The following is a 14,801-nucleotide window of genomic DNA, read 5'->3' on the forward strand; positions in this document are numbered from 1 at the left end:
TGTAAATATATAATAACAGTTGAGCATAACATAACGTTATGATGCATCCATCCTAATTCCTATCATATATGACTATCTTATACCATTCGAACTTTGCTGTTCCAGCTGACACAGCTGATCCACTAGTAGCCACTGGACGGTTAATTGGTTAAAATGGCTCAGTGGGACCCATCGTGCTCACGTATTGCATAGATCAAATATAATACGGACGGTCGTATACGTAAGCTGTTCGCTAAGTGGCACTGGCGTAATCGGAGCCGTTGGTTGAGTTGATCTCCAAGCACGCGAAGAACGCGACAGCCACGCGCTCAACCAGGTTCCGCCACGTGCCGGCGAAGGCCCAGCACGGGCGCCCCTTACTGGTCATCTCTCCCAGCCTGTCTTCAAGGAAATTTTTAAATAAATTCTTATACTATTTAGTTTAATTCTTGGAAGATGTGAACATTGCAGGGTTTTAATCACGAATAAGAAGATAATATAGGGTTTAAGTTGACAATTTTCTCCTTTTCCTTTTCTTTATCATATAAAGGAGGCGGGGGTACAGGGGCCCACTTCTTTATCATATAAAGGTGGAGGGGGTACAGGGGCCCACAAATTATCTCTCCCAGCTCTCAACAACCTACCTAGGAAACGAACAAAGGAGATTAGAGAGACAGAGAACCGTTGCTTATATTTTCTCCATTTCGCTTATCTCCTTCTCTCTCAGCAATGGAGATCGGAGAGATTAGGGTTTTGAGGCCGATGGTGCATCTATTGGTCTCTCTATGCATCCACTGGATCGCGGAGGAGATGACAGTGTCGGTGTTGGTGGACGTCACCACCAGAGCTCTCTGCCCCGGCGAGAAGTCCTGCCCCGAAGCCATCTACCTCACCGGTCTTCAACAAACGGTCTCATCTCTCTCTCTCTCTCTAGAATCCTTAGATGCATTTTTTTTTACTAGATTCGATATTATAGTCTGATTCGAAGTTGCAAAATTTGATGTGTGATTTGAGCTCTGTTGGCCAGGTGTTAGAAATCCTCCTTTGATGAGATAATCTCTAGAATTTTCAATCGACCTGTACTTTTATTTCCTCGTAGTATTTGTTGTTTTGGGAATTAATTGTGTTGATATCATCGTAGGTGGTCGGAATATTTAAGATGTTGGTGCTTCCCATATTGGGGCAGCTTGCAGATGAGTGCGGGCGGAAACCTTTGCTTCTCCTCACTCTATCAACGTCTATAGTTCCATTTTGTATGGTTCTCAAATTTTTGTATCAAGTGAGATCTTTTGATTATTATTTCGGATTTTATATGTTTCTGCTTGTTCTGATGTTTCTCTTTGATGATGTGTCTTTAGTTGTGCTTGCTTGGAATGAGTCGAGGACTGCTGTATACATATACCTTATCCTTCGCACAATTTCGTATATCCTAAGTCAAGGAAGCATATTTTGCATATCGGTTGCTTATGCGGTAAAAGATTCATTAAAATTCAATCTGCTACTTTTTGTTTACTACATTCTAGTTCTTAATTCATAATAATTGTTACAATTCTGCTTTGTCAAACATATTGTTTAGATAACCTACATCTTAGGTTCCATGAAATAAGTGCACTGCAAAGGCAATAGATTTTGTAACTTTGATATTTAGTTAATTAGTTGCTTACTGCCGACATGTATCCATTTATTATTGTCTCAGCATAGGTTGCACTAGTGGAAAGTTACAAGTGATTTGCATTGGCTCGATATTCATCACCAATGTCTATAGGGTAGATAACCAGTTCTAATATGCTGTAAACTCTTCTGGAGCCTTATTAACATGATGATTTGATGTATTCTGAAATGAACTGCAGTGAGTAATATCCTTATATTTATTTTCTACTAAACTTGAGGCTGCACGGACGTTGTGCAGTACTGTTTTTTATTCCTGTTTATTTTTCTTGAACTAACTTAAATCAGCTCCTTTCCTGTTATGCTAGGGTATCATTCTTTTCTTATGAGTCTAACTATTGTGAAAAGTTAAAAATAAATAGATAAATATAGCATTTAGATCAGCTCTGGTATTCAAACTGGTTTGTCTTTACTTGGTCGCTGTATAACTAACTGGTAAACAAAGTGCTTCATTTAGATCTGACTTTCTAATGATATCTTGTGCTCGTTCAAAACTTCAGATCTTTCTTTCTTAATTAGGCAGATGTAGTGGAACCCCACAAGAGAGCTGTTGCATTTGGATTTATAACTGGACTTTTTTCTGCCTCTCATGTTCTGGGAAATGTCTTGGCTCGTTTTCTTCCTGAAGGGTGGATTTTTGAGGCATGTTATGTCAAGTTCCTATTTGAGTTTCCTTATTAATGACCCAGTCGCCTGCTATTTTATGTTACTCTAATAGTTTGTGCTGTATACTCAGGTGTCAATAACTCTACTGGTCTGTTCTGTTCTCTACTTGAAAATATTTCTGGTTGAGACAGTTAGTGAAGCTCCCTCGCCACATCCCTATGTATCATATTCATCCTTTGTTCGAAGAGCCTTACAGGAACGTTGGAACTCCATGAAGGATAATATACATGTTGTCACTAATAGGTACCTTTTGTCGTGTAATATATGGATAAAGTGTACTTGTAGCTAAGCCATTTTTATGCATGCGCACAACATCTTCAAAAAGTATGTAATCAAGTATTCTTGCTTTGTATCAAGGAAATAGTTGTATGAACATGAATTTGCATGAGCATTCCACACATTTCTGTATGTGTAGTACAGAAACAAAATTTCTTAACAATGCCTAGATACTTTAAGGGGTCCATATATATAGGTTTGCACTTTCAGAGCATGTGTGTGGACATGTATCACATTGAAATTGTATTATCTTACTTCCTAACCTTTCTCTAATTTTCAGTGAAACTCTTAAAGGCATTTCACTTGTTTCCTTCTTTTATGAATTGGGAATGTCTGGCATCAGCGGTGTTTTGCTGGTAATTTTTTTCATCTCTTTTTTTCTAGATTTTTTTTTTTTTAAATCCATTTCATTTGTTGCCTTCTGATATGTATTGTCATTGGCTCATCTAAAGTTTTGCAAATATTATATTTAGTTTTTGTGATTCACATGATCTTTTATAACATAGAATTGGCATACAACTTTCTCTGCAGTACTATCTGAAGTCAGTATTTGGTTTCAACAAAAATCAGTTCTCTGAGATTCTAATGGTGGTTGGCGTTGGCTCTATCTTTTCTCAGGTTATAAGACCTACTAATTCCCTAAGTTCTATTAATTGGCACAGTGAAGTTCTTACTGAAAGATGCATAATAGCTGAGTTTAGTTGGCTAAAACTGAATTCAGTTCAGCCGGTATAATATCAAGTGATTGATATTTTTTTCAATTGCAGATTTTGGTGCTTCCTCTTATTAATCCATTTACTGGAGAAAAGGGTGTATTATGCATTGCAGTAATTGCAGCAATTGCTTATGTAGGTTTTCTACGAGGACTTGTCAGTTTGCCAGGACCTTCTTTGTTGTTTTCCTACATTTAATCCAAAAGTGAACATTATGATATTCTTTTTCACAGGCTCTGCTTTATGGTCTGGCATGGGCTCGTTGGGTACGTATTCATGCTCCGATTACTAACATATTCTTGCTTTCCTGACAAAACGTTACAACCCTATAACAATTACTAGCTAATGGCACTGTTGACATATGAACCAATGGCGTTATTCTGCAGGTTCCCTACCTCAGCGCTTCATTTGGTGTCATCTATGTTCTTGTGAAACCATCTGTAAGTAATCGGAGACCTACAACCAGCAAAAGAAACTATGACGGGAGATGCATGATTCTATTTTAGCCATTCAAGTAGCATACTATTATTGTATCAATTTAGGTTCCCTTGTGAAAACTGCAGCCAATAGTGGTAATCAGCATTTCATTTCAGCTTTACCATAATTCAAAAGTGATTCTAATCAGATTTTTCTACACCTTGCAGACTTATGCTATCATTTCAAAGTCGGTCATCTCAACCAACCAGGTATGTTTCAGTTTCATGACTTCTATATCTCTAGTTCAATATGACAGCCTGATAGCTGCCAAAATGAATCCAATTGCTTAGGTTCAATTACAACAACTAAGCCTATGGGATTTATGATCTTCTTCCTTTGGGGAAAGGACCTGATACAGGCTCAAATCTTACCCGAAAACCTGAGAAAGGTTACTTCAGTTCAGAACCTAAAAGATATCACCAATCTGCTATTTTGTCTGTTCACATTATTCATATATTTGACCTGAATCCTGTATGATGAAACTTGGTGCTTTACAGTTCCACTGTCAATTTGTTCCTTACGTTTTGGATCTTTGGTCGTTTTGTTTCAATTGATTCACAATCCTGACAAGCATGCAGCAAATTTCTGAGATCTCTATCCATGACTTGGAATAGAAATTTTCAAGGATAGTGTAGCAAATTTCTCTTGCTGACTTTTATAGTCAAACTTATGACCAATGACTAAAATTACTAGGTGACGTTATATAGTGAACTCGGATCACTCGTGGAAATGTAGAACTTATCAAATTACCTAGAATTCAATGAAATTTAAAGCACAGAATCGGGTCACACCAATCTCACATTTTGCAGGTTTATTTGTCTAATTGTCATACTTTTGTTGCATCTAAGAAGGATGTGATTTCCGCAGGGAAAGGCACAAGGATTTATTGCAGCTGTGCAATCAATGGCCAGCTTGTTATCACCACTTATAATGAGTCCATTAACCTGTAAGTGTAACATGTTAGCTTGAATGAATCCATTCGAGTAATTTGATAATGGCAATCACTTTATCATTCTTCTTGAGAGATATTTTGGATTGTTTTAGCATCCTGATCTCCCTTTGTTAACTGTTTCAGCCCTATTCATTTCAAGCAAGGCCCCTTTCGACTGCAAAGGGTTCAGCTTTATTATCGCTTCAATCTTCATGGTCTCGCCTCTCGCTCGCAAATGTCCATAAATATATGAAGTTGATTATGTGCAGTGTAACTTAGTTCGTACTATCATGTAGGTAATCTCCTTGGGCTTTGCTTGGACTCTAAATCCTGAATCTCCGCATAAATTGCCAGTCTCTGAGACTCCAGAGCATCGAGATGAGTCGCTTGAAGCACCTCTCTTGCTACAGAAGTGACAGCAGCATATAATGCTTGTTGTGCAACCAATCTTTAGTTGCTAATTTAAAGGTGAGATATTGCGCACATGTCCATATGGAGGTGTAATTTTTAATCAGAGCAGCAGCTCGGAGGGCCATGTTCTTATTCTTTTTGGGCTTGCAAAGTTGTTCCATTGGGCACCCCTTTCTCAGCATACTAGTCTAGGGAACTGAATTTCTCTTTCCATGTTTTTTCTATAATTCCTCCCACATCTATGCGTGTACATGGTATCCGTTTGCTTAGGCTTTACACTTATCAAAGAAGTCGTTTTGGAGACTAAATAGTTTGATTTATTGCATCTTTAGACATATGAATTGAAAACATTTCTTTTAATTGGAAATAAGAAGAGAGAAAAGAAGATGGCAACACAACGAGGAAAACTAAATCTCTTTTATATCTTATATCTCCTCTCGGCCTTGACACTGGCCCGCACCGGCACCTGGAAGGAACCCCATAGGCCGTCGACGGGATCGAGACGCTTCCAGAAGGTTCCGGCTCTGTGATAGAAAGAGAAGAGGACTAGAAAGATGAAGAGAGATTTATAGAAATATAAATGTGTGTATTCATGTTTAATTTGAATTAAACTTCCGTCAAATTTGAATTATAGATTTGATTCAGTAGACAAAAAACATTAATGACAGAATAACAGTATAAGAGAGGTAGGTTATCTAAGGACAAGCTAGCTGAAACAAAATTAACTGAGAAAAGAAAAGAAAATAATAATAATTAGAATGCTCTATACGATACACAACCAAAACCATCATATCACTACTAAAAGCTAACAACCAAGTTGGCCTTCTTCACTTGTGATCACAAGAGAAAGGGTGATACCGACATAGGCGTAGAATATGACAATTGTGGTACTCCAGTCCAGCCTAATGTTTTTGGACACTATTGTTTGCCAAACTATATACTCTATATCACGTCCTCTTCTAAAATATCATCACGACATTCATGATTGATAGCATCAGCAAAATAGACACAATAAGCTACCGCTGAAGTCAAAGTGTTTTAAGTCTAACAAACAACGACTTATCGCCCAGACTCTTCTTCTTCTCACACTCTCCTGTGCTCATGTCTAGTTTCTAGACAAGAGACCACTCCCAACCTAGCCCAATCGGGCTCGAAGCTAAGATTGACTTGTTATTATTCGACTTCAGGCATGAAGCTGCTTACTGAAGTGATCAACTTAAATATTGTGCATCTTTTTATATATGAAAAATTCCTTTAGTAAAAGAAAAAGAATTCCTATGTATGCTGCTTGTGCACATACCGATAAGCCCAGGAATTGGTTGCCTTTTTCACTGGAAGCCAATCAATGCAACAGTCTCTATGTATCCTTTTGAGAAGAGGAGCATTGATATAATGATATTCCTAGTTGGCTAAACCCTATACACTGTTAGGGTGGGGATGAAAGACCGTGACATTGTAACTAGCACGCAAACAAATGAAAGAGTGGCATTGCTCTTTAATGGGGAGATTTTTTTTGGTTCTATTGCTATTATTGGTCAGATCTATAGCGTATCATTCTGGTTTCTTAGTCGGAAGAAATTTCTTCAGTCTAAAACAAATATTTTAGCTCTACGCTAGACACTCTTAATCTATAATTTGTCTGAAACGATTCCTCCAAAATGCTCAGTACGAAAATGTGGAAGACTCGCATTTTTTTTTGGAATTAAGTAACTATTATGAAGAGCGGATTACTACTAATTGATTTATATATATATCAACTACATTGCAATTGTTATTGTATCCTATCCTCAAATCAGTTAACATTTTCTTTCGTTTTGGCCTCTTCAGTGGCATGTTGCTGTCCAAATTTGGCAAGCAGAACCAGATCTGGTCCATTCTGCAAGCAGTCCATATGCAGTGTAACACAAACTAGAAGTAGGCATGTTTCTATCAGACATGCCACATGCCACTGTAGGTTGAACCTTGTATTGTTCCACATATCTTAAATGAATTTTAGGTTTATGAATTAATATTGCCATCGTTCTTTCTTCTTTTTGAGATGGTAATGTTTTTTTTTTGGTCCGTCTTTTATGATCTTTCAAGGATGCTGATTCATCTCTGAACAATAGATGCAGAACTCAGCAGCTACAGTATTCAATTTTCTCAATAATTTAATTCATCAATGAATGGGTTTTGTCTTTGTTGATAATTGTTTTGTTTGCCAGAATCTGCACGAGATACTGGAATTGAAATATCAGGTTGCGTGTTTGAGATAGTAATAAGAAAAAAATTTCTAGTAGTTAATCTATTGTTTACCAAACATGTAGTGTATACTATATAGAATAACCACTAATCTGAACGATGCTGCCGTATTTTTATATATATATATATATATATATATATATATATATATTCAACAGTGTAGTTGCTATTAAATAATAGGAGAGTCTCTGTACTAGCAACGCATGTCGTGAATGAGGTCAATATGAGCTTTTATCCACTTGTGAAGCCAATTAATACAACAGTAGTATCCTTATATCCTTTCGATAAGAGTGTCGTTGCTATTCCTATTCCTATTCTTATTCCTATTCCTATTCGTAACCCTGGCCTGCAGGCTAGGAGGGTGAGAGGGAGAGGGAGGTGGGGGGACCGTGACATTGTAACTAGCAAACCAACTTGCTCCCGGAATAAGTACGGATATCGAGGTTTTTCTTACTTTCCAATTTGGCTACCTATATTCTTATCCTTTCCCTTATTATTCGTGATAAGATGCATGTATCTCTCTCCCTCTCTCCCTCTCTCCCTCTTTCCTTTAATTATTGTAATCAAATTTTTTTGTCAGAAAAACAAAGTTGGTCGACATGTTGCAGTTTACCTTTTCTCTTTTGGAGGCAACTTGAGCTTTGGTGAAGTTCTCTTGGTTTACTTTTGGGAGGGCCACAAGCCACAAGCCACAAGACCCAAGCCCCAAGCCACAAGACCCAAGCCCCAAGCCACAAGCCCCAGTGTTAGTGGAAGCATGTTGTCCGGTTTTAATCTCTTTTGTTAGAGTGTAAAGAGTAATTAATTTTCGGATTGGCCCAGCTTCATGCCGACATAAAATACTAAATAAAGACGTTTGAAAGTGAATACATCATTGGAGGGGGTACATGTACCATTCAATGATGCTGGTATATGTACCCTTAATTTGCTGTCTCCTCCTATGTTCGATCCAATGTACCACACACTAAATAGTCTAACTAAGATTGATTGTTCATCAAATCATTTACCCTAATAGTCAACAAATCTATATATATATATATATGAAACTAATTCAACACGTTGGCATTTACTTTTATGGTGCCGTGAACAGCAAGCAACAATTCGGCGGTGGTGGAGAGGTTTGTGCGGCTGTGTTTTTATTTTAAACTCTATTTATAATTTACAAGCTTATCCTTTTAACTCTTTCATTATCACTTCTAAAATATATATATATTGACCAACATTTTTTGACTTTGCGACTGTACCTTTATTATCTTATACGTCGTCGTCTTGACCTTGAGCAGCTTTGAGGGTGTTATGGTTATTAAAATATGTATAGTTATATAAATTAATTCACTCACTCACGTGTTAACAGTAGGTAAAATAAAATTAAAATATTTTCAAATGATGAATAGTCTTACGATGGAACATCATTAATTATAATAATAATAAAAACAAAATGGTTGAGGGGTAATTGTATTATAAACAACATGTTTTATTGATAGATCAACGAGAGATACCTTAAAAATATTTAATAGCTATGTAGGAATTTGATGATATAGTCAGTCATGGATCCTTTTGCAATCATATTTCTTTTTATAAGAATAAATTTGAACGTTCTTCCTTTTCTCTCTCAAAATTAGTCTTGCTAATAAAATTGTGTGATTAAAGTTAATATTTCATATATTTGAATTTAATTTAATGAATATGTCTCAGAAAATAGTAAGGGCTACGTCATGTGTGATGCCACATGTGCCGACGTTGTTATGGACCACTTGCGTCTCTGGAACACGAAGAGGAACAAGACACTGACAGCCGTCACTCGTGCTGAGGCCCACTGACTTCCGACAGCCGTCGGATTTATATCGGTTGGATCTTTCATACGTGTCTCGCATGCAACGGATGTTAATTTATTTGATCTCAAACTCAGCATGCTTCGCACATGGACATCTTTCATTTTCTTTTAGTTGATCTGGATTGGATGTGAGAGAGAGCCTGCTCCGGAGCTGTGATCACCTCATCTTAACTATTTTTTTATTTTTATTTTTTATTTAAAAAAAGAAAAGTGCTTACCTAAGTAAGTACACGACAATCTCACGCCTGTTCCTATCGGACCCATGAATGTCATGTCTTTTTAAGTCATATCCTTTTCTGTTTTTCCTCTTCCACTTCCTCTTTGTATGTATATCTTTATATGTTTCTTTCCGGGGATAAGTATGTGAATCCCCCCACCCCCCCCCCCCCTTCTTCCACTTCCTCTTTGTATGTATATCTTTATATGTTTCTTTCCGGGGATAAGTATGTAAATCCCCCCACCCCCCCCAAAGAAAAATAAATAGTAGATGTAGGGGGGGGGGGGGTATATGCAAGTGGACAAAGAGTTGTAAATCAATCACTTTTATACATACACATACATACGTTGAATAGTCATTTTTTTAAAAGGATAGTTATTCTTATCATTTTCTCTTTCTCTATAACAATGCAATGTTGACATTAAAAAAAATTAAAAATTACACTAGTATTTTACCCTCAACTTATCTCAAAAAATAGAGGTAGATGATCACTGAGAATTGAATCAAACATAAGTTCTCCGACAAACATTGATATTGATGAGAGAATTGAACATCGGACTGTGTCATATATATATATATATATATATATATATATATATATACTTTTACATGATTAATTTATATAAAAAAAAAAGATAGATAGATAGATAGATAGATTAGATAGTTGAGGAGGATGTATCCTGAATCGCTTTAATGGAAGGGAAATCGAATCAAACGTGTTGTCAACCTCAGTTGGTGGGCACTACGATTAAAATGCCACAAGTTTCTAAGCACCTCGGGGGTTATGACAGCAATAAACTACAAAAAATTAGCATCGGTCAAAGGATGATCGACATAATCTAATTCAATGAATATGTTAATGGGGAAACGAGAATGATGTGAGTTGTTGGTTCATTTGGAATCCATTCGTGTCCGTCCACTTGATCATCTTTTTTTTTTGTTTTTGTTTTGGGGATCGTCTATGGTCCCGTTACAGGGACTTCTTCGCCCAATACGTTTCGTAGATCGATTGGTTGTATTCAAATTTGTACCGATATGTGAATTCGAATAAAATTCGTACGACTTGGGTTGCACTTCCTTGAGATGTGCACAGGGTTCGCCTTTTACGATGCTGCCATGTGAAAATTAACGCCGTTCTCTAAAAGCGGACTTAAAATTCAATATACAAACGGAATCGCTTCCCCAACTGCACCCTCTCTTGATTGTCTCCTAAATTATCCTATGATTAAGATAACAATCCATTTATGATGCCCAATCTGGGAGTCAACCACCCAACTCTTTCTATGATTAAGATAATAATTCAGTTGTAACTCGATTTGGTTCAGTATTATGCTAGCGGATGAGAACCTAATTTCTTGGATTGTCACTGCCATTTTTATTAGTCCTTAGTACTCAATCAAATGACATAATGTATATATATTTTAAAGCTATTGCGGAGAAGTGATTTAAGTCTTGGGGGGGGGGGGGGGGTGGGGGGACTTAGGATGAAAATCTAATTGTAAATATTTATCTTCTAGATTAAGCAATAAAAAATTCGTATAAACTTGGCAACTGGATGACATTAATCTAGATGAAGTCCGCCCGTCATTATAAAGTCACAACTTGAGATATAGTTAACTTTAATCATCTATCTTTACGTATTAATTAACCCATTTTAATTTGATTCAATCTTATACTTCATATCATATTGGATTTCTTTTCTTTTGTCATATGAAAAAAAAGGGAGGCCAGTGCTACAGAAAAACATCAAAATTCAAAGAAAAAAAATTTAATATATATATATATATATATATTTTTAGCTTGGTCGACAAAGTAATAGAACACGTGAGTAAAAGGTGAGGTAAGAAAGAAGAAGAAATAATAAAAAGGTAGCTCGAAAGGTCGTGACGTTGCCACGGAAGACCGAGTGAAAGCTAGAAATATTTTTATTTCATTTAGCGCACGAGGTGCTCGTGCTCTTATTATACCTCTATGTGTATTATGAATGTATGTATGTGTGTGTGGCTCCCACCCGCTGTCCTCCTTTCTCTGTGTCTCTCACCCATTGGTTTGCAAGAAACCATCACCACTATTGCCCCAAAAAGAGGGCAACCAATTTAGTTCACTAAACCCACCACAATTAATTTATTTTCGTTTTGATTAATAAGAAAACCAAATAATAATAATAATAATAATTCTTTTTGCCGTATATAAAACTAAGGACCATCCTTAGCTAGCTGCTTGCAATAACATAAACTCCAATTCATTTCTTAAAACCGAGGAAGAAGAAGACGACGATGACGATGACTATGGAGACGCCAACGCAAGAAGCAGTGCAGAGCTGCCTCTCCTTCACCTTCTTCTCCTTCACCGCCGTGTTCGTTGGCTTTAGCTTGATCCTTTTGTTGCTGAGGCTGCGCCCATGGTGCAACTGCCACGTGTGTAAGGGGTACCTGAGCTCGTCGTGGACGGCCGAGTTCACCAATCTCTCCGACTGGTACACCCACCTACTCCGCGAGTCACCCACGGGGACTATCCACGTGCACGTGCTCGGGAGCACCATCACGGCCAACCCGGTCAACGTGGAGTACATGCTCAAGACCAACTTCGAAAACTTCCCCAAGGGCAAGCCCTTCTCCTCGATCCTCCAGGATCTCCTCGGCAACGGCATCTTCAATGTCGACGGCGACAAGTGGCTCTTCCAGCGCAAGATGGCCAGCCTCGAGCTCGGCAGCGTCTCCGTCCGATCCTACGCGTTCGACATCGTATCCGCCGAAGTCAACAGCCGGCTCCTCCCTCTCTTATCTTCCGTAGCCGATAGCCATGAGAAGACCGTTGACCTCCAAGACGTGTTTCGTCGATTCACCTTCGATACCATCAGCAAGATCTCCTTCGGGCTCGATCCGGCCTGTCTCGAGATCTCGCTGCCGATGTCGGAGTTCGCGATGGCGTTCGACACCGCTTCCAGGCTATCGGCGTGGCGCGGCGCCGCCACGGCTCCAATCGTATGGAAGATAAAGAGATGGCTTAACGTGGGGTCGGAGAGGGAGCTCAAGAAAGCCATCGGATTGATCAATGACCTAGCGGTCGCTGTCATACGACAGCGTCGAAAACTCGGGTTCGAGTCGAACCACGACCTCCTCTCCCGCTTCATGGCTTCGGTCAACGGCGACGACGAGAAGTACCTCCGGGACATCGTCGTCAGCTTCCTCTTGGCCGGGCGCGACACCGTCGCATCGGTCCTCACCACCTTCTTCCTCCTCCTATCCAAGAACCCGGCCGTGCTGGCCGCCGTGCGCGCCGAGGTAGATGACGTCATAAAGGGATCGGACCACGGCGATGCCCCAGCGAGCTACGAGAAGATAAAGGGGATGCATTACCTCCACGCGGCGATTTACGAGAGCATGCGGCTGTACCCGCCGGTCCAGTTTGACTCCAAGTTCTGCGTCGACGACGACGTTCTCCCAGATGGCACGTTCGTAAATAAGGGAAGGAGGGTGACCTACCACCCCTACGCCATGGGGAGGATGGAGAGCATTTGGGGAGACGACTGCGAGGAGTTCAAGCCGGAGAGGTGGCTTAGAGACGGTGTGTTCACACCTGAGAGCTTGTTCAAGTACCCGGTGTTCCAAGCCGGGCAACGTGTTTGCATTGGGAAGGAGTTCGCCATACTGGAGATGAAGACTGTGATCGTATCGGTCGTTCAAAGGTTCGACTTCCGTATTCGCGTTCGGGATGGTCAACCCAAGTTCGCGCCGGGGCTCACCGCTTCCCTTAGCGGCGGGCTTTGGGCTAGCGTCAAGCGCCGGAGGAGAAGTGGATAGTCTTGTCTTCGGTACATGTTAGCGTGTAACTATCTGATGTGGCTAATTTGCGCCTGATGTGTACAGAGAAATCTCACAGAAAACGAAAATAATAATAATAATAATATATATATATATATATATATATATTTATAAAGCCATTTTAGTAATTAGCCCTTCATTACTTCTGGAGCTCTCCACTCACTGGAGCGAATCTTATTTTTTAGTTAAGTGCTGCGGCATGTGTAACTTTTTAAGTTTTATGTACGAATGGATCAGGTACGAATTAGCTAAAGAAATTAATTGGGATTGTTAATATAATTACCCCCAAAAACTGTGAGTTTAAACTATATTAATCAGAAGGCTATCCAATACCTTTTTCCAGAGAAGCGTGGGCAAATACCGAAAGAGTCGATCCATCGATAAGAAGTTTTCCTGAGACTATGATATATTATATTAAAGAATGTAAGGGACAAAACTAAACTATATTATTTTAAAAGTTTTGAGTGAGAAATATATTTTAAAAAAGAAAAAAGAAAAATAAAGCTGAATCAATCGATAAGAAGAAGTTTTCGTGAGATCAGTTACTTAGGAGCACATAAATAAATGAGATGGATGCCTGCTGTTTGGCGTGGGTAAGCAGAGCAAGAACGAGAGTGGTACAAACGGTGGATACCATATATAATTTCCTTGTACCAGAAAGTAGGTACAGTAATTAAGGTACATCGATCGACATTGTGTTGTAACAGTTTACACACGTTGTCGATCTCTTTATTGCTCTCAAGCATGTTGTTCCTTTGATTGGGCTTCAGAAACAATAATAATTATACACCGTCCCATTTGTTTATCCATCTAAACGACACGTAAGGAGCAGGAGACTGTGCCCGTACCCGTACAGCCAGCTCAAGGGCCAGGACTAAGTTATCATCGATTTGCATCGAGGTGGTGGAATGCAGCTGCATGCCCACCAACCACAAATGGGTGGTTATTCCTTACAATTAAAGTAGAGATTCGAGAGAAGTAACGCATTATAGATCTCGATCTCGATCTCTTTTTTTTTTTTTTCAACTCCTTGTTTAATTTGAAATAATATATATTAATAACAAAGTATATATGATGTTTGAAGTTGAAGTTGCAAAGAATGGCCGGGGATCCATCCACATGATTGACAGCGAAGGTGTGATAAATATGGAATACGTATGCATTCTCAATGTGAACTTGAAGAGGTCCAGATTCTTTCGTTTACTTATGGTGATCGATCAGCTTCCAACTTGAAAAGATCCACGCACATTAAATTTGGCTTTGAGGACCATTTAGTAGCTGGACCGAGTTACAATCCGCGTTCAGCAACGTGACAAATTAAATCTCTGTCAGCTTAGTTGTTCACCTTGATCTCGTCCAACGAAATCCCCTTGGGCCTGGACTGATAGAACCAACCAACCGCTATCCAATTTTGATGATGACTCCTGACTCCAGAAATGCCAATGGAATGCATCAGATCGCTGACTTTTGACAACTCTTGTCGGTTGCCATCTCCTTATCCAAGTAAAGCAGAGTTAAATTAAAGTAAAATCTTTGTCACCTCCTTTAGTAAGGATTAGAATAT

The 14,801-nt window shown here is 39.0% G+C and overlaps 2 protein-coding genes across 4 annotated transcripts; both read left to right on the forward strand.

Annotated features, from left to right (window-relative positions):
- Window positions 1–600: 600 nt before the first annotated feature.
- Window positions 601–5,429, forward strand: LOC140780062 (uncharacterized). Of its 3 annotated transcripts, XM_073125372.1 has the most exons (14): window positions 605–888; window positions 1,121–1,232; window positions 1,338–1,450; window positions 2,167–2,289; window positions 2,384–2,556; window positions 2,870–2,945; window positions 3,121–3,207; window positions 3,357–3,437; window positions 3,536–3,568; window positions 3,689–3,742; window positions 3,947–3,988; window positions 4,647–4,725; window positions 4,855–4,925; window positions 5,007–5,429. In XM_073125372.1, exons 1-14 carry the CDS (start codon window positions 709–711, stop codon window positions 5,124–5,126), a joined length of 1,344 nt encoding a protein of 447 aa, XP_072981473.1. In that variant the 5' UTR covers window positions 605–708; the 3' UTR covers window positions 5,127–5,429. The 3 variants fall into 3 exon arrangements, with proteins under 3 accessions (XP_072981474.1, XP_072981472.1, XP_072981473.1); XM_073125371.1 differs by having other exon boundaries at window positions 603–888; window positions 1,121–1,450; XM_073125373.1 differs by lacking the exons at window positions 4,647–4,725; window positions 4,855–4,925; window positions 5,007–5,429 and adding an exon at window positions 4,070–4,640 and having other exon boundaries at window positions 601–888; window positions 1,121–1,450.
- Window positions 5,430–11,626: 6,197 nt separating this feature from the next.
- Window positions 11,627–13,356, forward strand: LOC140758456 (cytochrome P450 94C1-like). The gene has a single exon (XM_073094630.1). It carries the CDS (start codon window positions 11,690–11,692, stop codon window positions 13,214–13,216), a length of 1,527 nt encoding a protein of 508 aa, XP_072950731.1. The 5' UTR covers window positions 11,627–11,689; the 3' UTR covers window positions 13,217–13,356.
- Window positions 13,357–14,801: the final 1,445 nt, after the last annotated feature.

This window comes from Typha angustifolia, chromosome 3 (assembly GCF_048772165.1).
Source record: "Typha angustifolia cultivar Huaian chromosome 3, ASM4877216v1, whole genome shotgun sequence".
Classification (NCBI taxonomy): domain Eukaryota; kingdom Viridiplantae; phylum Streptophyta; class Magnoliopsida; order Poales; family Typhaceae; genus Typha; species Typha angustifolia.

Bases quoted from the DNA above. Each gene is read 5' to 3' on its own strand.
- LOC140780062 (XM_073125371.1), top strand. From the start codon at position 709: ATGGAGATCGGAGAGATTAGGGTTTTGAGGCCGATGGTGCATCTATTG. The intron at 889-1,120 runs GTCTCATCTCTC...ATATCATCGTAG, and splicing joins TCACCGGTCTTCAACAAACG to GTGGTCGGAATATTTAAGAT. The intron at 4,726-4,854 runs GTAAGTGTAACA...TAACTGTTTCAG, and splicing joins TATAATGAGTCCATTAACCT to CCCTATTCATTTCAAGCAAG.
- LOC140758456 (XM_073094630.1), top strand. From the start codon at position 11,690: ATGACGATGACTATGGAGACGCCAACGCAAGAAGCAGTGCAGAGCTGC.